Here is a 21,418-nt window from a genome sequence, read left to right on the forward strand (position 1 = left end):
GAGGAAGATTTTATCTTTGATTGGATCTTTGATTATGGAAATCCTATAAAAACTGAGAGAAGTACTCAAAATGACTAAATAAGTAATGTAATCTTAATGACTTTTATAAGGTACAAGGGGAACAACAAGTGAATGTCAGTAATTCAACCATGAAGGTCACTGGCAAATTTGTTCACTCGAAGATAAACTTCTACTCTTCATGTGTAACTTCACAGCAACAGCTCGGCCAATGACAGGCGAGGAACAGCACAGCCTTATTTGCATACAGCGGAAATAAAAGAGCCACTCTCAGCTGACGAGTACATTCTCCGCTGTGAGGAAGTGAAGTAAGAAAATGCCTGAACCCGCCAAGTCAGCGCCCAAAAAGGGCTCCAAGAAAGCCGTGACCAAGACCGCCGGCAAGGGCGGCAAGAAGAAGAGAAAGACCAGGAAGGAGAGCTACGCCATCTACGTGTACAAGGTGCTGAAGCAGGTCCACCCCGACACCGGCATCTCGTCTAAGGCCATGAGCATCATGAATTCGTTCGTCAATGACATCTTCGAGCGTATCGCCGCTGAAGCCTCCCGCCTGGCCCACTACAACAAGCGCTCCACCATCACCTCCAGGGAGATCCAGACCGCAGTTCGCCTGCTTCTCCCCGGTGAGCTGGCCAAGCACGCAGTGTCTGAGGGCACAAAGGCCGTCACCAAGTACACGAGCTCCAAGTAAACTGCATCTTTACTTAATCCCGAACAACGGCTCTTTTCAGAGCCACACATCTCTTCTAAAGCGTACATGTCCTGACTTTATTTAATTTGTAGCTGTCATGATGGTGAAACATAAATTACAGCTTGTGTTACTCTTGTATGCTTTGAATAAAAAAAGAAGAGAGAAATTTCAAGGACTTAATGATGGACCACCTGACCAGAACAGTCCTAACGCCATCACTATATCATTTAGCATTATTACTATTTGGTTGGTTTGGTTTTGTAGTTTGTGTGGTTTTGTTTTGTTTTGTTTTTTTTTGGGGGGGGGGTCATGTTTTGTGGTCCCTTGTCTGCGAAAAGCACTGAATAAATACACTTGTGGGTTTCTCAGAAATAATGACATGTGAACAAGAGCTTATTGAGCTCATCCTGGTGAGGCAAATGTTTGGCTTCAAATCACAATTCTGATCGTAAAATCCTGGACAGGATTACAAATACAATAAATAAACGCGATTCGTTTCAGTTTCACATTTCAAACTACAGTGACATCCTCCGTGTGTGTGTGTGTGTGTGTGTGTGTGTGATCTATACATGTGTTAATCGTTTTAATGTAGTTCAACACTTATGCTAGACTCTGGGTGAAACGTTAAGAGGGTGTGTGGTTTTTGTTACAAATACGGACACTTGGGTTTAGTTTGAAATAAAAATGTGAACTCCACTCAGACATTGTGTGTGATTTGGTGTGAGTCTCCCTTCGGTTAGACTTAAATTGTCATTTAACAAAAGACCACATTTCCACATTTAGAAAATAGAAGAGTGGGCGGAGCCGCTGAGCTTCGAGTCGCCGTCACACCGTCTGTTTTCTCTTACGTCCGCCGAGCACACATAATAACACGGCTCCGTGGAGTTTAACTTCATTCGACTTTGCTCGTTCAGAGAAGAAATTATAACCATGAGTGGAAGAGGCAAAGGTGGCAAAGGACTCGGGAAAGGAGGCGCCAAGCGTCACCGTAAGGTGCTCCGTGATAACATCCAGGGTATCACCAAACCCGCGATCCGTCGTCTGGCTCGCCGTGGCGGAGTGAAGCGTATCTCCGGTCTGATCTACGAGGAGACCCGCGGAGTGCTGAAGGTGTTTTTGGAGAACGTCATCCGTGATGCTGTTACCTACACGGAGCACGCTAAGAGGAAGACTGTGACCGCCATGGATGTGGTGTATGCTCTGAAGAGGCAGGGCCGCACTCTGTACGGCTTTGGCGGTTAAACTCAGTCGCCCTAATCCATCAAACGGCTCTTTTAAGAGCCACACACTTCTCTTTAAGAGCGTTGTTCTGCGATCTTTTTGCTTTTGTCACTTTTTACTGCCTTTTTGTGTTTTGTTTTGCACTCTGAATATCTTATACGCCATTAGGTGATGAGAATTGTCAGGTAGGAAATATTGTACTGCATGATGGTGGACTGCACTGGTGCACCTGAGAGAGATACCCGCCCATGTTGACGTGCGAGCATTAGTAATGGGATTTCTGGCTCTTGTTAGAGACCCGGCTCTTCGGGTTATTTTGTTGCTTTAATTTATTATTAGCAATAATATAAAACTATGCACAAAAGGAATTACTAACGTAAAAAAGTGGTTCTATTTATTTTTGTATATAAATATATGCGGTGGCTCCTAGAGACAAAACATGTACAAACTCCAAAACAAATTTCTAGTGTTAACTGAACTTCAAAACCAGAGCTACCTAGATCACTTAAATTACACAATTGAAAGCGTGTGTGTATGTGTATATATCTGAGCACAAGATCCATAGAGGCTGGGGTCTATCACACCAGGCAAGACCCCAGGTGCAGGCTGTATAAAGATGTCCCAGAGACAATCCAGCACATAACAGCAGGGTGCAAGATGCTAGCAGGCAAGGCATACATGGAGCGCCATAACCAAGTGGCCGGCATAGTGTACAGGAACATCTGTGCCGAGTATAACCTGGAAGTCCCGAGGTCAAAATGGGAGATGCCCCCAAGGGTGGTGCAGAATGACCGAGCTAAGATCCTGTGGGACTTCCAGATACAGACGGACAAAATGGTGGTGGCTAACCAACCGGACATAGTGGTGGTGGTAGATAAACAGAAGAAGACGGCCGTAGTGATCGATGTAGCGGTTCCGAATGACAGCAATATCAGGAAGAAGGAACACGAGAAGCTGGAGAAATACCAAGGGCTCAGAGAAGAGCTCGAGAGGATGTGGAGGGTGAGGGTAACAGTGGTCCCCGTGGTAATCGGAGCACTAGGTGCGGTGACTCCCAAGCTAGGCGAGTGGCTCCAGCAGATCCCGGGAATAACATCGGAGATCTCTGTCCAGAAGAGCGCAGTCCTGGGAACAGCTGAGATACTGCGCAGGACCCTCAAGCTCCCAGGCCTCTGGTAGAGGACCCGAGCTTGGAGGATAAACCGCCCGCAGGGGCGTGCTGGGTGTTTTATATATGTATATGTGTATATATATATGTATATGCATGTATATTCAATTCAATTCAATTTTATTTATATAGCGCCAAATCACAACATAAGTCGCCTCAAGGCGCTTCATAGATACAGAGGAAAAACCCAACAATCATATGACCCCCTATGAGCAAGCACTTTGGCAACAGTGGGAAGGAAAAACTCCCTTTTAACAGGAAGAAACCTCCGGCAGAACCAGGCTCAGGGAGGGGCGGCCACCTGCTGCGACCGGTTGGGGTGAGAGAAGGAAGACAGGATAAAAGACATGCTGTGGAAGAGAGACAGAGGTTAATAACAGATATGATTCAATGCAGAGAGGTCTGTTAATACATAGTGAGCGAGAAAGGTGACTGGAAAGGAAAAACTCAATGCATCATGGGAATCCCCCGGCAGCCTATGTCTATTGCAGCATAACTAAGGGAGGATTCAGGGTCACCTGGTCCAGCCCTAACTATATGCTTTAGCAAAAAGGAAAGTTTTAAGCCTAATCTTGAAAGTAGAGATAGTGTCTGTCTCCTGAATCCAAACTGGAAGCTGGTTCCACAGAAGAGGGGCCTGAAAACTGAAGGCTCTCCCTCCCATTCTACTTTTAAATACTCTAGGAACAACAAGTAGGCCTGCAGAGCGAGAGCGAAGTGCTCTAATAGGGTGATATGGTACTACAAGGTCATTAAGATAAGATGGGGCCTGATTATTTAAGACCTTGTATGTGAGGAGCAGGATTTTGAATTCAATTCTGGATTTAACAGGAAGCCAATGAAGGGAAGCCAAAACAGGAGAAATATGCTCTCTCTTTCTAGTCCCTGTCAGGACTCTTGCTGCAGCATTTTGGATTAGCTGAAGGCTTTTCAGTGAGTTTTTTGGACATCCTGATAATAATGAATTACAGTAGTCCAGCCTGGAAGTAATAAATGCATGAACTAGTTTTTCAGTGTCACTCTGAGACAGGATATTTCTAATTTTTACCATTTACCATTTACCATTTTAGAGATGCTGCGCAAATGGAAGAACGCAGTCTTACATATTTGTTTAATATGTGCATTGAAGGACATGTCCTGGTCAAAAATGACTCCAAGGTTCCTCACAGCGTTACTGGAGGCCAAGGTAATGCCATCCAGGGTAAGAATCTGGTTAGATACCATATTTCTAGGCTTTTCAGGGCCAAGTACAATAACCTCAGTTTTATCTGAATTAAGAAGCAGAAAGTTAGCGGCCATCCAGGTCTTTATGTCTGTAAGACATTCCTGCAGTTTAACTAATTGGTGTGCGTTATCTGGCTTCATGGACAGATAGAGCTGGGTGTCATCTGCATAGCAGTGAAAATGTATGCTATGTCTTCTAATGATACTGCCTAAGGGAAGCATGTATAATGTAAACAGAATTGGTCCTAGCACTGAACCCTGTGGAACTCCATAATTAACCTCAGTGTGTGAAGAGGACTCTCCATTTACATGAACAAATTGGAGTCTATTAGATAGATATGATACAAACCACTGCAGTGCAGTACCTGTAATACCTACAGCATGTTCTAATCGCTCTAATAGGATATTATGGTCGACAGTATCGAATGCTGCACTAAGGTCTAGCAGGACAAGCACAGAGATGAGTCCACTGTCAGAGGCCATAAGAAGATCATTTGTAACCTTCACTAAAGCTGTTTCTGTGCTGTGATGAGCTCTGAAACCTGACTGAAACTCTTCAAATAAACCATTCCTCTGCAGATGATCTGTTAGCTGTTTGACAACTACTCTTTCAAGGATTTTTGATATGAAAGGAAGGTTGGAGATTGGCCTATAATTAGCTAAGACTGCTGGGTCTAGAGATGGCTTTTTGAGTAAAGGTTTAACTACAGCTAGCTTGAAGGCCTGTGGTACATAGCCGATCATTAGAGATAGGTTGATTATATTTAAGATCGAAGAATTAATTAATGGCAGGACTTCTTTGAGCAGTTTTGTAGGAATGGGGTCTAAAAGACACGTTGATGGTTTGGAGGAAGTAATTATTGAAGTTAACTCAGAAAGATCAATTAGAGAAAAAGAGTCTAACTTAACATCAATGGTACTAAGAGTAGCTGTAGATAATATTACATCTGTGGGATGATTACTGGTAATTTTTTCTCTAATGATAAAGATTTTATTTGTGAAGAAGTTCATGAAGTCATTACTAGTTAACGTTAAAGGGATTGTTGGCTCAAAAGAGCTCTGACTTTTTGTCAGCCTGGCTACAGTGCTGAAGAGAAATCTGGGGTTGTTCTTATTTTCTTCAATCAGTGATGAATAGTAAGATGTTCTGGCTTTGCGGAGGGCTTTCTTATAAAGCAGCAAACTATTTCTCCAGGCTAAATGATGATCCTCTAAATTTGTGACACGCCATTTCCTCTCCAGATTACGAGTCATCTGCTTTAGGGTACGTGTTTGAGGATTATACCACGGAGTCAGGTACTTCTGATTAGAGACCTTAGTTTTCACAGGAGCTACAGTATCCAGAGTCGTACGTAGTGAGGAGGTGAAATTATTAACAAGATAATCGACCTCTGTTGGGGTAGCGTTCAGATAGCCGCTCTGCTCTATGTTGGTACAGGGCATTGAAGATGATAACAGTGGGTGGATTATATTCTTAAACTTAGTTACAGCGCTTTCAGAAAGACATCTACTTTGATAAAGTCTACTCTCCACCGCTGTGTAATCAATTATTGTAAATGTAAATGTTATCAGGAAATGATCAGACAGGAGAGGGTTTTCAGGAAACACTGTTAAATGTTCAGTTTCTATGCCATATGTTAAAACAAGATCTAGAGTGTGATTAAAGTGGTGGGTGGGTTCTTTTACATTTTGAGAGAAACCAATTGAGTCTAATAACAGATTAAATGCCATGTTGAGGCTGTCATTTTTAGCATCTACATGGATGTTAAAATCACCCACAATAATTATTTTATCTGAGCTCAGAACTAAATTAGATATAAAGTCTGAGAAATCAGACAGAAACTCTGTGTAAGGCCCAGGTGGACGATAGATGATAACAAGTAAGACTGGTTTCTGAGTTTTACAGCTGGGGTGGACGAGGCTAAGCATCAGGCTTTCAAATGAATTAAAAGTCTGTCTTGGTCTTTCATTAATTGATAGGCTGGTGTGAAAAATTGCTGCCACACCGCCCCCTCGGCTTGTGCTTCGAGATTTCTGGTAGTTAGAATGACTCGGGGGTGTTGATTCATTTAAACTAACATAATCATCCTGCTGCAACCAGGTTTCTGTAAGGTAGAGTAAATCAATTTGTTGATCAATTATTAAGTCATGTACTAACAGAGACTTGGAGGAGAGAGACCTAATATTTAATAATCCACATTTCACTGTTTTACTCTTTGGTTCAGATGTGGATACTTTATTGTTCTTTCTTTGTAATTGTTTATGTTTAAGTTGTTTGTTGCTGGTTTTTAGTTAGTTTTTTGTCTGTTTGGGAGCCGACACAGTCTCTATGGAGATGGTTTTTTTTTTTTTTTTTGGGGGGGGTAGCAGGAGGAGAGAAGCTGCAGAGGGGCGTGTAAGACTGCAACTCTGCTTCCTGGTCCCAACTCTGGATAGTCATATTTTGGGGGGTTTAATAAATTTGTCCATATTTCTAGAAATGAGAGCTGCTCCATCCAAAGTGGGATGGATGCCGTCTCTCCTAACAAGACCAGGTTTCCTCCAGAAGGTTTGCCAATTATCTATGAAGCCCACATCGTTTCTGGGACACCACTCAGACAGCCAGCAATTTAAGGAGAACATGCGGCTAAACATGTCACTCCTGGTCTGATTGGGGAGGGGACCAGAGAAAACTACAGAGTCCGACATTGTTTTGGCAAAGTTGCACACCGATTCAATATTGATTTTAGTGACCTCCGATTGGCGTAACCGGGTGTCATTACTGCCGACGTGAATTATGATCTTACTGAATTTACGTAAGATCACATGTATGTATATGTATATATATGTATGTATATGTGTATATATGTATATGTGTATGTGTGTATATATGTATGTATGTATGTATGTATTTATATATGTATATATATATATATATATATATATATATATATACAAACAACAACTGAGATAATTCATCCACAATACGAGGTTAGTCATTCATATACTGCTGCATGGGCTGGGCTGTAGTTACATCATAAGGGTTTAAAAATTGAGCTTTAAAATGATTGGCAGTAATAAAAGCCGAGGAAGGCCAACAGTGATCACTGACTGTTTTTAGGAGCTTTTTGAGATTAAATAGAAGAAAATACATAACATTAAACATGTTAACAACACAAAAGCCATATTGAACACAGACTACTTACTTTAGGCCCGGAAGCAGGATTCGTCACGTCATCACTTAAAGACTGGCTACCTTTCTAATGTGAAGTTGTTGTCCCTTTCTCAGTCTTCTTGGCCTGCATGTTGGGCAGCACACCACCCTGAGCGATCGTCACTCAGCCCAGCAGCTTGTTCAGCTCTTCATCGTTGCGGACGGCCAGCTGCAGGTGGCGGGGGACGATTCTGGCAAGAGCATAGATTTGGTTTTGGCATTGGTGGGGGACGGATGATTCAACCACCGAACACTGCCCTGCTTTTGTCTTTGCTTCTTGATAAAAAGAGGAGAAATATACTTGCCTACATATGCTGTTCTACATGCTTTTAAACCATTTAAAAGTACAATTCATAGTTTTATATGTGAATTATATAATGTCAAATTACTATTAAACAAATGACTAAGAATTGTAGACTTTAGTTTACTTCAGCCATATTCCATCATAGTAAATCAGGTATCATACAAAATAAAATTAGCTTCAAATACAGTGATGACAATAAAAGAATATGACTTTAAGGACTTAACAACATTACTTCAGTTATAATACACCAACATCTCTTATACATTAGCACTAAGGGAACACTGAATGACCTGGTGGTTTTTGTCCATAAAACTACTCATCTAAGATTACCACAAAGTAAAAGATCTCTCAGCAACATTGTGCAACATTTTATGCACACTATTGCCCCTATCAAATAAGTGAGCTGGGATTTTTTTATTCTAAACATGAACTCCTGTTACAGCAACAGACATGGACTACTGGTGCCCCACACAACAACTCAATGTCCACTATGTGAAGGAGCCAAACACATGCCTGCTCCTCTCGTTAACTGAGATAAACTGCTGGCATATTGGTTTTATATACTGTCCAGTCTCTCCTGGTGAACATGGCCTACAGTAGCATTGTTTAATCTCATTTGAGTCATTGTTGATCTCGTTTTTAGTCTTGTGAGAGCACTGAAGCTTCTTTCAGCCTCAGCCGAGGATACTGGGATGACTAAAAGCAGCCTGACAATTGTCACGATAATAAATACTAGTTAATCTATAGCACCAAATCATCAGTCAGTCACCCGTGACCTCGCCTCTTCACCTCAGTCCGAGCTACAACATGGCAGAGCTGCCTCTGTCACCTAATAAATAACAGGGAGACATTCCAAATACATGCAGTCACACATGTGCTTCAAAAACAGTAATGAACCACCAAGTCATCCTCCAATTTCACCTGTGATCTTGTATCACCATTACTCTCTGTTGGTTCTTCTATCACCTGACAAATAGGACATACATGACAATAAGAATAAAATGGGTAGCTGCTTCAGTGTTTCTGTCACTTTGTGTAGATCTTGACTCATCAGTAATGTTTGTAGGGTGAGTGCATTTTTAAAACAGTTTGTGCAAACTGCACTACAAGGTGGAATATTTGCAGAAGCATGACGACCTCATGATATTTTGTCTCAAAAATTAACCCTATGACTATGTCAGTACCATTAGGATGAAATTGTGTCACCAACATTTTAACATTAGACATAAATTTAACAGCCTCTGTACACTAATGTTAACATGTTAGGCTTACTGGCATGTCCATAGTATTTATAAAAAAAAAAAAAAGTAAATAAGTAAAGGAGGGAGACATTTAAGGATAGAACAATTCATGCTAAAAATTAATGAAGCATTTTTGTAACTGAAGTCAGTGATTTCCACGTTCATGCCGACTGTAGTTTCTGGTATAGAAAGAGCATGAAGATTAAAGTGTGACTATAATATTGATGTAATAGTAAGAAAGGAGCGAGCTCTTGGTGGGAGGGAGGTGGCTCTGAAAAGAGCCGTTGTTTGTAGGTGAGCGAGTAGCTTAAGCTCTCTCTCCGCGGATGCGGCGAGCCAGCTGGATGTCTTTGGGCATGATGGTGACCCGCTTGGCGTGATTCTTAATAATCAAAAGAAAAGTCGGAATGACTTTATTGTCTCAATTAAGGATAAACATGGAAAGTCAGTTTTTAAAGAAGAGGGGAAAAGACAAGTGATTAGAGATTATTGTTCGGAAATGTTTTCATCCATAGTTACAAACAGCGACGCTATTAACAATTTTTTGAGTGAGGTTGAACCATTAGATCCTGTCATTTATGAAACTTTGATTGGAAAAATTAAAAGAGAGGAAGTGGAGTCAGTAATTAACCAACTTAGTACCGATAAAACACCTGGTCTGGATGGACTCCCCTCTGAATTTTACAAAACTGTGAGTGAAGAACTGTCTGAATTGTTAACTCAGTACTTTAATGAAGGAATAGAAAGAGAAACAATGGGTAAATCGTTTTATGAAGGAGTTATGTGTTTATTATATAAGAAAGGTGATAGAGAAGACATTAACAATTATAGGCAACTGACAATAATGAATGTAGATTATAAGATTTTTGCTAAAATAATTATGTCTAGACTAGAGGATGTATTAGATATTATCATTGAAAAAGAACAAACATGCGCAATTAAGGGACGATTGATGTGGGATAACTTAAGTATGTTAAGAGAAATTATTTATAATGGAAAGGATTCAGAACTCTGCATTTTAGGATTAGATCAAAGGAGGGCTTTTGATTCTGTTTCCCACTCTTATTTATGGAAAGTAATGAAAGCTTATAATTTTCCGGACCAATTTATTTCTATTATCCAATTGATTTATAAAAAGTCCCTAGTGCAAGTTAAGGTAAATGGAAAGCTCTCATCCCCTTTTAGTGCTGAGTGCGGGGTTAAACAAGGATGTCCTTTGAGTGCTGCGTTATATGTCCTTGCAATTAATCCCTTATTGAAAAGGATAAATGATGATAAACGGATCAAGGGATACGTCCTTGATAAATCCCTTAAAATCGCAGCTTTGGCGTATGCAGATGACGTGACGGTGATAATCAGAAACCAAAACGAACTGTCTTCAGTTATGGAGATATTACACCATTACGAACAGGCATCAGGTGCCAAACTGAACCAAGACAAAACTGAAGGGGTGTGGCTTGGACATCCAACCAGACAACCTAAAATGATGATCTCTCTTTGTAGGGAGATTAAAATTCTGGGTATATGGATTGATAATACTGACTCTAGTTTACTAAATTGGAATAAGAAAGAAAATGAAATAAAAATGGAAATTATGAAATGGGAAAATAAAGACACAAATTATAAAACACGTATTAATATTGTAAAAACACACATAATTTCGAAACTTCTTTTCCTTGCCGCAATTTTTCCTCCCCCGAGAACAACTGTAATGAAAATAAGAGGAAGAGAGAAAAAAAAAAAAGAAGAGAAAAAAAAGAAAGACTGGAGGCAAAGCCAGAGCTAAGGCCAAGACTCGCTCATCCCGTGCCGGGCTTCAGTTCCCCGTGGGTCGTGTCCACAGACTGCTGCGCAAAGGCAACTATGCGGAGCGTGTGGGAGCTGGCGCCCCCGTTTACCTGGCAGCTGTGCTCGAGTACCTGACCGCTGAGATCTTGGAGCTGGCTGGCAACGCGGCCCGCGACAACAAGAAGACTCGTATCATCCCACGTCACCTGCAGCTGGCTGTGCGCAACGACGAGGAGCTCAACAAACTCCTGGGGGGAGTCACCATCGCTCAAGGTGGTGTGCTGCCCAACATCCAGGCTGTGCTGCTGCCCAAGAAGACCGAGAAGCCCGCCAAGGCCAAGTAAATGCAAAGCGTTCGGCTTCACCAAAAAACGGCTCTTTTAAGAGCCACACACTCCTATCTGAGCAAACATCCTTCTTGCTGTTACTGTCTGTAACTGGGATATGTAGATTATGCATCTTGATTTATTTTGAAATGTACGTTCATTCATATCACCTTACATGGTCAGGGACTGAAATCCACCTTCAAAATATACTATCATGAGTGCTTAAGCAGTGTTTGTTTTATTCACAAGAATAGAGGGTCTTAGTATAAAGTCAAAATAAAAAAAAGTCAAAAGCTCTCAGTCTCTCCTGCTGTGTGGTTAAGGCCTTGTTCAACCTCATTTACATTAGGGATCAGCTGTTAAGCGCTGCTGCAGGGTGCAGCTGGGCTACCGGCAGACAGACCCTACATCCCCAGTGAGGGAAGGAAACGGGTGACGTCTCCCGAGGACACCTCGGATAAAGTACAAGAGATACAATCAGTGCTTTGTCAGTGTTTACTCAGCAGTCAAGGACAGCAATATTTGCATAGTATTTTTACTGACATGTAGTGCACATATGTTTTGGGCAAAAACATTTTTGAATATTAAAATATGAACATTTGTAACAAAAAATTGACAAATTAGCCAGTTCCAATGTAAAACTTTATCTGCCTATTTAAAAAAAGAAGATAATCTTCTCACAAACTGGTGTTTGATTTTGAAACAGGAAAAAAGTGGGGAAACAACTGAAAAGACTAACATTTGAATAAAACCTGAAAGCAAGTAAATACTTTCTATGCTGCCTTATGGTAAACTTTGGTAATATTGATAAAGAACAACACTGGCTGACGATGAAATACAGTCAGCTGGCATGGTGACACTGCCAGTATTAACCTGCAGGGCTGGACTGGGACAGAAAATCGGGCATTTTGACTACAGACCGGCCCACCAGGTATTAAAGCCATAAAGCCTTTGAATGAAAACAAACGCTGTTGTGACAGTGATGTACACTGTCTTGTTGGTATATGTATGATTTCTATACATTTGTCATCAGATAAAAACTTTGGTTGTAAGATTTAGATAATTATTTAATAAAAGCGAGATATTTTAAATGAGAATAAGAAAGAAAAGTATTTCTTTGTGCCCCCCTCTCCCTGTTAATTCCCTACCTGGCCCCCTGGCATAACTTTGCTAGATCCGCACCTGCACAGTTACCAGCTGTCAGCTACCTAAAAAAGGATCCTGGTGTTATTTGTCTCTCAGAAACAGCTCATAACTTCCCTTCAACTCATTCATGTCACCTAAAAGGTAAACCTGTTTCTCCATCACAGCTCTGATGATTCAGTAAGGACATCTCCTGGTTTCATCTTCATGTTTCCCTCTCACCACATATCCAAACCGACATCATGACCAGCAGCTTTACAGCTGTGGCTCCAGCAAACATCAGCTGATACTGGAAATTAATATTAAATAAATTCTAACAACAGCTGATCAAGCTTAAACGTGCTGCTGTTGTTTAGCGCGACATCTGCTGGTTTCCTCTTTCTGGCACAAAGTGGGCGATAAACAAACATCCACCTGCTGGCCTCTGTGGAAGCTCCGCCATAGCCACCACCAAACAACTGAGTTATTTTTACACATCGACCTGCATCTGGCCAATCCACCACCTCTCATTGTTCATGCCCTTAATAAAATAAAATAAAAAAACAAGTCACCGGGCATATGCCCAGTATGCCCGATGGCCAGTCCAGCTATGTTAACCTGAAACCAAATCTGCAGCTCCATACAGCAATGTTACGACTTAGATTATATCTTATAATGCATAACTCTTATGTTAGCTCCCCTCAGCAGCATACTGTCTGAAATATTCCACGGCTGCAATAATTCTTTAAGTGTTATTTTTTCCTTGGTATTCTAATTTCACCGAAGTTTACTAAACTCAACAAACTTGATATTACTTACCGGGACATTTATTCTGTCCTCATTTTCTTTCACCGAAAAATTGTTTCCTGCAGTGCCATCTTTCCTGCTTGGCTCTCCTACCTTTGCTAACGTGATGCGCATAGCGCAGAAGCAGATGCTGCATTCACTTACACTCGGATATCTGAGCTTCACCGTGAATAACTTTTAAAGGTGTATTTCTTGTATGATAGGGTCACATACAATGGCGTGTCCAGCGGGGTGGCCTGGGGGGGCACAGGCCACCCCCCCCCCCCCAACCAGACTGGCCACCCCAGGTGCCACCCCAAAGGCAAAACAATACAATTCAATCAAATATCAAATGTCAGATTATGTTTTCACGGTGAAGCTGATCAATGATGAGCTGATCAGCTTTTCTCTCTTGTTTGTTTATCGCCCACTTTGTGCCAGAAAGAGGAAACCAGCAGATGTCGCGCTAAACAACAGCAGCACGTTTAAGCTTGATCAGCTGTTGTTAGAATTTATTTAATATTAATTTCCAGTATCAGCTGATGTTTGCTGGAGCCACAGCTGTAAAGCTGCTGGTCATGATGTCGGTTTGGATATGTGGTGAGAGGGAAACATGAAGATGAAACCAGGAGATGTCCTTACTGAATCATCAGAGCTGTGATGGAGAAACAGGTTTACCTTTTAGGTGACATGAATGAGTTGAAGGGAAGTTATGAGCTGTTTCTGAGAGACAAATAACACCAGGATCCTTTTTTAGGTAGCTGACAGCTGGTAACTGTGCAGGTGCGGATCTAGCAAAGTTATGCCAGGGGGCCAGGTAGGGAATTAACAGGGAGAGGGGGGCACAAAGAAATACTTTTCTTTCTTATTCTCATTTAAAATATCTCGCTTTTATTAAATAATTATCTAAATCTTACAACCAAAGTTTTTATCTGATGACAAATGTATAGAAATCATACATATACCAACAAGACAGTGTACATCACTGTCACAACAGCGTTTGTTTTCATTCAAAGGCTTTATGGCTTTAATACCTGGTGGGCCGGTCTGTAGTCAAAATGCCCGATTTTCTGTCCCAGTCCAGCCCTGCAGGTTAATACTGGCAGTGTCACCATGCCAGCTGACTGTATTTCATCGTCAGCCAGTGTTGTTCTTTATCAATATTACCAAAGTTTACCATAAGGCAGCATAGAAAGTATTTACTTGCTTTCAGGTTTTATTCAAATGTTAGTCTTTTCAGTTGTTTCCCCACTTTTTTCCTGTTTCAAAATCAAACACCAGTTTGTGAGAAGATTATCTTCTTTTTTTAAATAGGCAGATAAAGTTTTACATTGGAACTGGCTAATTTGTCAATTTTTTGTTACAAATGTTCATATTTTAATATTCAAAAATGTTTTTGCCCAAAACATATGTGCACTACATGTCAGTAAAAATACTATGCAAATATTGCTGTCCTTGACTGCTGAGTAAACACTGACAAAGCACTGATTGTATCTCTTGTACTTTATCCGAGGTGTCCTCGGGAGACGTCACCCGTTTCCTTCCCTCACTGGGGATGTAGGGTCTGTCTGCCGGTAGCCCAGCTGCACCCTGCAGCAGCGCTTAACAGCTGATCCCTAATGTAAATGAGGTTGAACAAGGCCTTAACCACACAGCAGGAGAGACTGAGAGCTTTTGACTTTTTTTTATTTTGACTTTATACTAAGACCCTCTATTCTTGTGAATAAAACAAACACTGCTTAAGCACTCATGATAGTATATTTTGAAGGTGGATTTCAGTCCCTGACCATGTAAGGTGATATGAATGAACGTACATTTCAAAATAAATCAAGATGCATAATCTACATATCCCAGTTACAGACAGTAACAGCAAGAAGGATGTTTGCTCAGATAGGAGTGTGTGGCTCTTAAAAGAGCCGTTTTTTGGTGAAGCCGAACGCTTTGCATTTACTTGGCCTTGGCGGGCTTCTCGGTCTTCTTGGGCAGCAGCACAGCCTGGATGTTGGGCAGCACACCACCTTGAGCGATGGTGACTCCCCCCAGGAGTTTGTTGAGCTCCTCGTCGTTGCGCACAGCCAGCTGCAGGTGACGTGGGATGATACGAGTCTTCTTGTTGTCGCGGGCCGCGTTGCCAGCCAGCTCCAAGATCTCAGCGGTCAGGTACTCGAGCACAGCTGCCAGGTAAACGGGGGCGCCAGCTCCCACACGCTCCGCATAGTTGCCTTTGCGCAGCAGTCTGTGGACACGACCCACGGGGAACTGAAGCCCGGCACGGGATGAGCGAGTCTTGGCCTTAGCTCTGGCTTTGCCTCCAGTCTTTCTTTTTTTTCTCTTCTTTTTTTTTTTTCTCTCTTCCTCTTATTTTCATTACAGTTGTTCTCGGGGGAGGAAAAATTGCGGCAAGGAAAAGAAGTTTCGAAATTATGTGTGTTTTTACAATATTAATACGTGTTTTATAATTTGTGTCTTTATTTTCCCATTTCATAATTTCCATTTTTATTTCATTTTCTTTCTTATTCCAATTTAGTAAACTAGAGTCAGTATTATCAATCCATATACCCAGAATTTTAATCTCCCTACAAAGAGAGATCATCATTTTAGGTTGTCTGGTTGGATGTCCAAGCCACACCCCTTCAGTTTTGTCTTGGTTCAGTTTGGCACCTGATGCCTGTTCGTAATGGTGTAATATCTCCATAACTGAAGACAGTTCGTTTTGGTTTCTGATTATCACCGTCACGTCATCTGCATACGCCAAAGCTGCGATTTTAAGGGATTTATCAAGGACGTATCCCTTGATCCGTTTATCATCATTTATCCTTTTCAATAAGGGATTAATTGCAAGGACATATAACGCAGCACTCAAAGGACATCCTTGTTTAACCCCGCACTCAGCACTAAAAGGGGATGAGAGCTTTCCATTTACCTTAACTTGCACTAGGGACTTTTTATAAATCAATTGGATAATAGAAATAAATTGGTCCGGAAAATTATAAGCTTTCATTACTTTCCATAAATAAGAGTGGGAAACAGAATCAAAAGCCCTCCTTTGATCTAATCCTAAAATGCAGAGTTCTGAATCCTTTCCATTATAAATAATTTCTCTTAACATACTTAAGTTATCCCACATCAATCGTCCCTTAATTGCGCATGTTTGTTCTTTTTCAATGATAATATCTAATACATCCTCTAGTCTAGACATAATTATTTTAGCAAAAATCTTATAATCTACATTCATTATTGTCAGTTGCCTATAATTGTTAATGTCTTCTCTATCACCTTTCTTATATAATAAACACATAACTCCTTCATAAAACGATTTACCCATTGTTTCTCTTTCTATTCCTTCATTAAAGTACTGAGTTAACAATTCAGACAGTTCTTCACTCACAGTTTTGTAAAATTCAGAGGGGAGTCCATCCAGACCAGGTGTTTTATCGGTACTAAGTTGGTTAATTACTGACTCCACTTCCTCTCTTTTAATTTTTCCAATCAAAGTTTCATAAATGACAGGATCTAATGGTTCAACCTCACTCAAAAAATTGTTAATAGCGTCGCTGTTTGTAACTATGGATGAAAACATTTCCGAACAATAATCTCTAATCACTTGTCTTTTCCCCTCTTCTTTAAAAACTGACTTTCCATGTTTATCCTTAATTGAGACAATAAAGTCATTCCGACTTTTCTTTTGATTATTAAGAATCACGCCAAGCGGGTCACCATCATGCCCAAAGACATCCAGCTGGCTCGCCGCATCCGCGGAGAGAGAGCTTAAGCTACTCGCTCACCTACAAACAACGGCTCTTTTCAGAGCCACCTCCCTCCCACCAAGAGCTCGCTCCTTTCTTACTATTACATCAATATTATAGTCACACTTTAATCTTCATGCTCTTTCTATACCAGAAACTACAGTCGGCATGAACGTGGAAATCACTGACTTCAGTTACAAAAATGCTTCATTAATTTTTAGCATGAATTGTTCTATCCTTAAATGTCTCCCTCCTTTACTTATTTACTTTTTTTTTTTTTTATAAATACTATGGACATGCCAGTAAGCCTAACATGTTAACATTAGTGTACAGAGGCTGTTAAATTTATGTCTAATGTTAAAATGTTGGTGACACAATTTCATCCTAATGGTACTGACATAGTCATAGGGTTAATTTTTGAGACAAAATATCATGAGGTCGTCATGCTTCTGCAAATATTCCACCTTGTAGTGCAGTTTGCACAAACTGTTTTAAAAATGCACTCACCCTACAAACATTACTGATGAGTCAAGATCTACACAAAGTGACAGAAACACTGAAGCAGCTACCCATTTTATTCTTATTGTCATGTATGTCCTATTTGTCAGGTGATAGAAGAACCAACAGAGAGTAATGGTGATACAAGATCACAGGTGAAATTGGAGGATGACTTGGTGGTTCATTACTGTTTTTGAAGCACATGTGTGACTGCATGTATTTGGAATGTCTCCCTGTTATTTATTAGGTGACAGAGGCAGCTCTGCCATGTTGTAGCTCGGACTGAGGTGAAGAGGCGAGGTCACGGGTGACTGACTGATGATTTGGTGCTATAGATTAACTAGTATTTATTATCGTGACAATTGTCAGGCTGCTTTTAGTCATCCCAGTATCCTCGGCTGAGGCTGAAAGAAGCTTCAGTGCTCTCACAAGACTAAAAACGAGATCAACAATGACTCAAATGAGATTAAACAATGCTACTGTAGGCCATGTTCACCAGGAGAGACTGGACAGTATATAAAACCAATATGCCAGCAGTTTATCTCAGTTAACGAGAGGAGCAGGCATGTGTTTGGCTCCTTCACATAGTGGACATTGAGTTGTTGTGTGGGGCACCAGTAGTCCATGTCTGTTGCTGTAACAGGAGTTCATGTTTAGAATAAAAAAATCCCAGCTCACTTATTTGATAGGGGCAATAGTGTGCATAAAATGTTGCACAATGTTGCTGAGAGATCTTTTACTTTGTGGTAATCTTAGATGAGTAGTTTTATGGACAAAAACCACCAGGTCATTCAGTGTTCCCTTAGTGCTAATGTATAAGAGATGTTGGTGTATTATAACTGAAGTAATGTTGTTAAGTCCTTAAAGTCATATTCTTTTATTGTCATCACTGTATTTGAAGCTAATTTTATTTTGTATGATACCTGATTTACTATGATGGAATATGGCTGAAGTAAACTAAAGTCTACAATTCTTAGTCATTTGTTTAATAGTAATTTGACATTATATAATTCACATATAAAACTATGAATTGTACTTTTAAATGGTTTAAAAGCATGTAGAACAGCATATGTAGGCAAGTATATTTCTCCTCTTTTTATCAAGAAGCAAAGACAAAAGCAGGGCAGTGTTCGGTGGTTGAATCATCCGTCCCCCACCAATGCCAAAACCAAATCTATGCTCTTGCCAGAATCGTCCCCCGCCACCTGCAGCTGGCCGTCCGCAACGATGAAGAGCTGAACAAGCTGCTGGGCTGAGTGACGATCGCTCAGGGTGGTGTGCTGCCCAACATGCAGGCCAAGAAGACTGAGAAAGGGACAACAACTTCACATTAGAAAGGTAGCCAGTCTTTAAGTGATGACGTGACGAATCCTGCTTCCGGGCCTAAAGTAAGTAGTCTGTGTTCAATATGGCTTTTGTGTTGTTAACATGTTTAATGTTATGTATTTTCTTCTATTTAATCTCAAAAAGCTCCTAAAAACAGTCAGTGATCACTGTTGGCCTTCCTCGGCTTTTATTACTGCCAATCATTTTAAAGCTCAATTTTTAAACCCTTATGATGTAACTACAGCCCAGCCCATGCAGCAGTATATGAATGACTAACCTCGTATTGTGGATGAATTATCTCAGTTGTTGTTTGTATATATATATATATATATATATATATATATATATATATATATACATATATACATATATAAATACATACATACATACATACATATATACACATATACATACATATATACACATATACATACATATATATACATATACATACATGTGATCTTACGTAAATTCAGTAAGATCATAATTCACGTCGGCAGTAATGACACCCGGTTACGCCAATCGGAGGTCACTAAAATCAATATTGAATCGGTGTGCAACTTTGCCAAAACAATGTCGGACTCTGTAGTTTTCTCTGGTCCCCTCCCCAATCAGACCAGGAGTGACATGTTTAGCCGCATGTTCTCCTTAAATTGCTGGCTGTCTGAGTGGTGTCCCAGAAACGATGTGGGCTTCTTAGATAATTGGCAAACCTTCTGGAGGAAACCTGGTCTTGTTAGGAGAGACGGCATCCATCCCACTTTGGATGGAGCAGCTCTCATTTCTAGAAATATGGACAAATTTATTAAACCCCCCAAAATATGACTATCCAGAGTTGGGACCAGGAAGCAGAGTTGCAGTCTTACACGCCCCTCTGCAGCTTCTCTCCTCCTGCTACCCCCCCCCCAAAAAAAAAAAAAAACCATCTCCATAGAGACTGTGTCGGCTCCCAAACAGACAAAAAACTAACTAAAAACCAGCAACAAACAACTTAAACATAAACAATTACAAAGAAAGAACAATAAAGTATCCACATCTGAACCAAAGAGTAAAACAGTGAAATGTGGATTATTAAATATTAGGTCTCTCTCCTCCAAGTCTCTGTTAGTACATGACTTAATAATTGATCAACAAATTGATTTACTCTACCTTACAGAAACCTGGTTGCAGCAGGATGATTATGTTAGTTTAAATGAATCAACACCCCCGAGTCATTCTAACTACCAGAAATCTCGAAGCACAAGCCGAGGGGGCGGTGTGGCAGCAATTTTTCACACCAGCCTATCAATTAATGAAAGACCAAGACAGACTTTTAATTCATTTGAAAGCCTGATGCTTAGCCTCGTCCACCCCAGCTGTAAAACTCAGAAACCAGTCTTACTTGTTATCATCTATCGTCCACCTGGGCCTTACACAGAGTTTCTGTCTGATTTCTCAGACTTTATATCTAATTTAGTTCTGAGCTCAGATAAAATAATTATTGTGGGTGATTTTAACATCCATGTAGATGCTAAAAATGACAGCCTCAACATGGCATTTAATCTGTTATTAGACTCAATTGGTTTCTCTCAAAATGTAAAAGAACCCACCCACCACTTTAATCACACTCTAGATCTTGTTTTAACATATGGCATAGAAACTGAACATTTAACAGTGTTTCCTGAAAACCCTCTCCTGTCTGATCATTTCCTGATAACATTTACATTTACAATAATTGATTACACAGCGGTGGAGAGTAGACTTTATCAAAGTAGATGTCTTTCTGAAAGCGCTGTAACTAAGTTTAAGAATATAATCCACCCACTGTTATCATCTTCAATGCCCTGTACCAACATAGAGCAGAGCGGCTATCTGAACGCTACCCCAACAGAGGTCGATTATCTTGTTAATAATTTCACCTCCTCACTACGTACGACTCTGGATACTGTAGCTCCTGTGAAAACTAAGGTCTCTAATCAGAAGTACCTGACTCCGTGGTATAATTCTCAAACACGTACCCTAAAGCAGATGACTCGTAATCTGGAGAGGAAATGGCGTGTCACAAATTTAGAGGATCATCATTTAGCCTGGAGAAATAGTTTGCTGCTTTATAAGAAAGCCCTCCGCAAAGCCAGAACATCTTACTATTCATCACTGATTGAAGAAAATAAGAACAACCCCAGATTTCTCTTCAGCACTGTAGCCAGGCTGACAAAAAGTCAGAGCTCTTTTGAGCCAACAATCCCTTTAACGTTAACTAGTAATGACTTCATGAACTTCTTCACAAATAAAATCTTTATCATTAGAGAAAAAATTACCAGTAATCATCCCACAGATGTAATATTATCTACAGCTACTCTTAGTACCATTGATGTTAAGTTAGACTCTTTTTCTCTAATTGATCTTTCTGAGTTAACTTCAATAATTACTTCCTCCAAACCATCAACGTGTCTTTTAGACCCCATTCCTACAAAACTGCTCAAAGAAGTCCTGCCATTAATTAATTCTTCGATCTTAAATATAATCAACCTATCTCTAATGATCGGCTATGTACCACAGGCCTTCAAGCTAGCTGTAGTTAAACCTTTACTCAAAAAGCCATCTCTAGACCCAGCAGTCTTAGCTAATTATAGGCCAATCTCCAACCTTCCTTTCATATCAAAAATCCTTGAAAGAGTAGTTGTCAAACAGCTAACAGATCATCTGCAGAGGAATGGTTTATTTGAAGAGTTTCAGTCAGGTTTCAGAGCTCATCACAGCACAGAAACAGCTTTAGTGAAGGTTACA

The 21,418-nt window shown here is 40.5% G+C and overlaps 4 protein-coding genes across 4 annotated transcripts; 3 read left to right on the top strand and 1 right to left on the bottom strand.

Moving 5' to 3' along the window:
* The first annotated feature begins 309 nt into the window (after nucleotides 1–309).
* Nucleotides 310–1,405, top strand: LOC146555434 (histone H2B 1/2). The gene has a single exon (XM_085251812.1). It carries the CDS (start codon nucleotides 335–337, stop codon nucleotides 707–709), a length of 375 nt encoding a protein of 124 aa, XP_085107938.1. The 5' UTR covers nucleotides 310–334; the 3' UTR covers nucleotides 710–1,405.
* A 204-nt stretch (nucleotides 1,406–1,609) lies between these two features.
* LOC146555435 (histone H4) lies at nucleotides 1,610–2,284 on the top strand. The gene has a single exon (XM_085252913.1). It carries the CDS (start codon nucleotides 1,640–1,642, stop codon nucleotides 1,949–1,951), a length of 312 nt encoding a protein of 103 aa, XP_085109039.1. The 5' UTR covers nucleotides 1,610–1,639; the 3' UTR covers nucleotides 1,952–2,284.
* Nucleotides 2,285–9,497: 7,213 nt separating this feature from the next.
* On the top strand, nucleotides 9,498–11,519 carry LOC146555436 (histone H2A-like). Its single transcript, XM_085251084.1, has 2 exons — nucleotides 9,498–9,504; nucleotides 10,783–11,519. Exons 1-2 carry the CDS (start codon nucleotides 9,498–9,500, stop codon nucleotides 11,190–11,192), a joined length of 417 nt encoding a protein of 138 aa, XP_085107210.1. The 3' UTR covers nucleotides 11,193–11,519.
* Nucleotides 11,520–14,702: 3,183 nt separating this feature from the next.
* LOC146555437 (histone H2A-like) lies at nucleotides 14,703–16,724 on the bottom strand. The gene is made up of 2 exons (XM_085251085.1): nucleotides 16,718–16,724; nucleotides 14,703–15,439 (listed from the first exon to the last, which is right to left on the bottom strand). The coding sequence occupies exons 1-2, from the start codon at nucleotides 16,722–16,724 to the stop codon at nucleotides 15,030–15,032; spliced, it is 417 nt and encodes a 138-aa protein (XP_085107211.1). The 3' UTR covers nucleotides 14,703–15,029.
* Between the last annotated feature and the right edge of the window lie 4,694 nt (nucleotides 16,725–21,418).

Source organism: Mchenga conophoros, linkage group LG17 (assembly GCF_057382185.1).
Source record: "Mchenga conophoros isolate Kocher_MC1m ecotype Shallow Benthic linkage group LG17, M_conophoros_male_GT1.1, whole genome shotgun sequence".
NCBI classification, from domain to species: Eukaryota; Metazoa; Chordata; class Actinopteri; order Cichliformes; family Cichlidae; genus Mchenga; species Mchenga conophoros.

Excerpts from the sequence above, each read along its gene's own strand:
- LOC146555434 (XM_085251812.1), top strand. The coding sequence starts at position 335 with ATGCCTGAACCCGCCAAGTCAGCGCCCAAAAAGGGCTCCAAGAAAGCC.
- LOC146555435 (XM_085252913.1), top strand. The coding sequence starts at position 1,640 with ATGAGTGGAAGAGGCAAAGGTGGCAAAGGACTCGGGAAAGGAGGCGCC.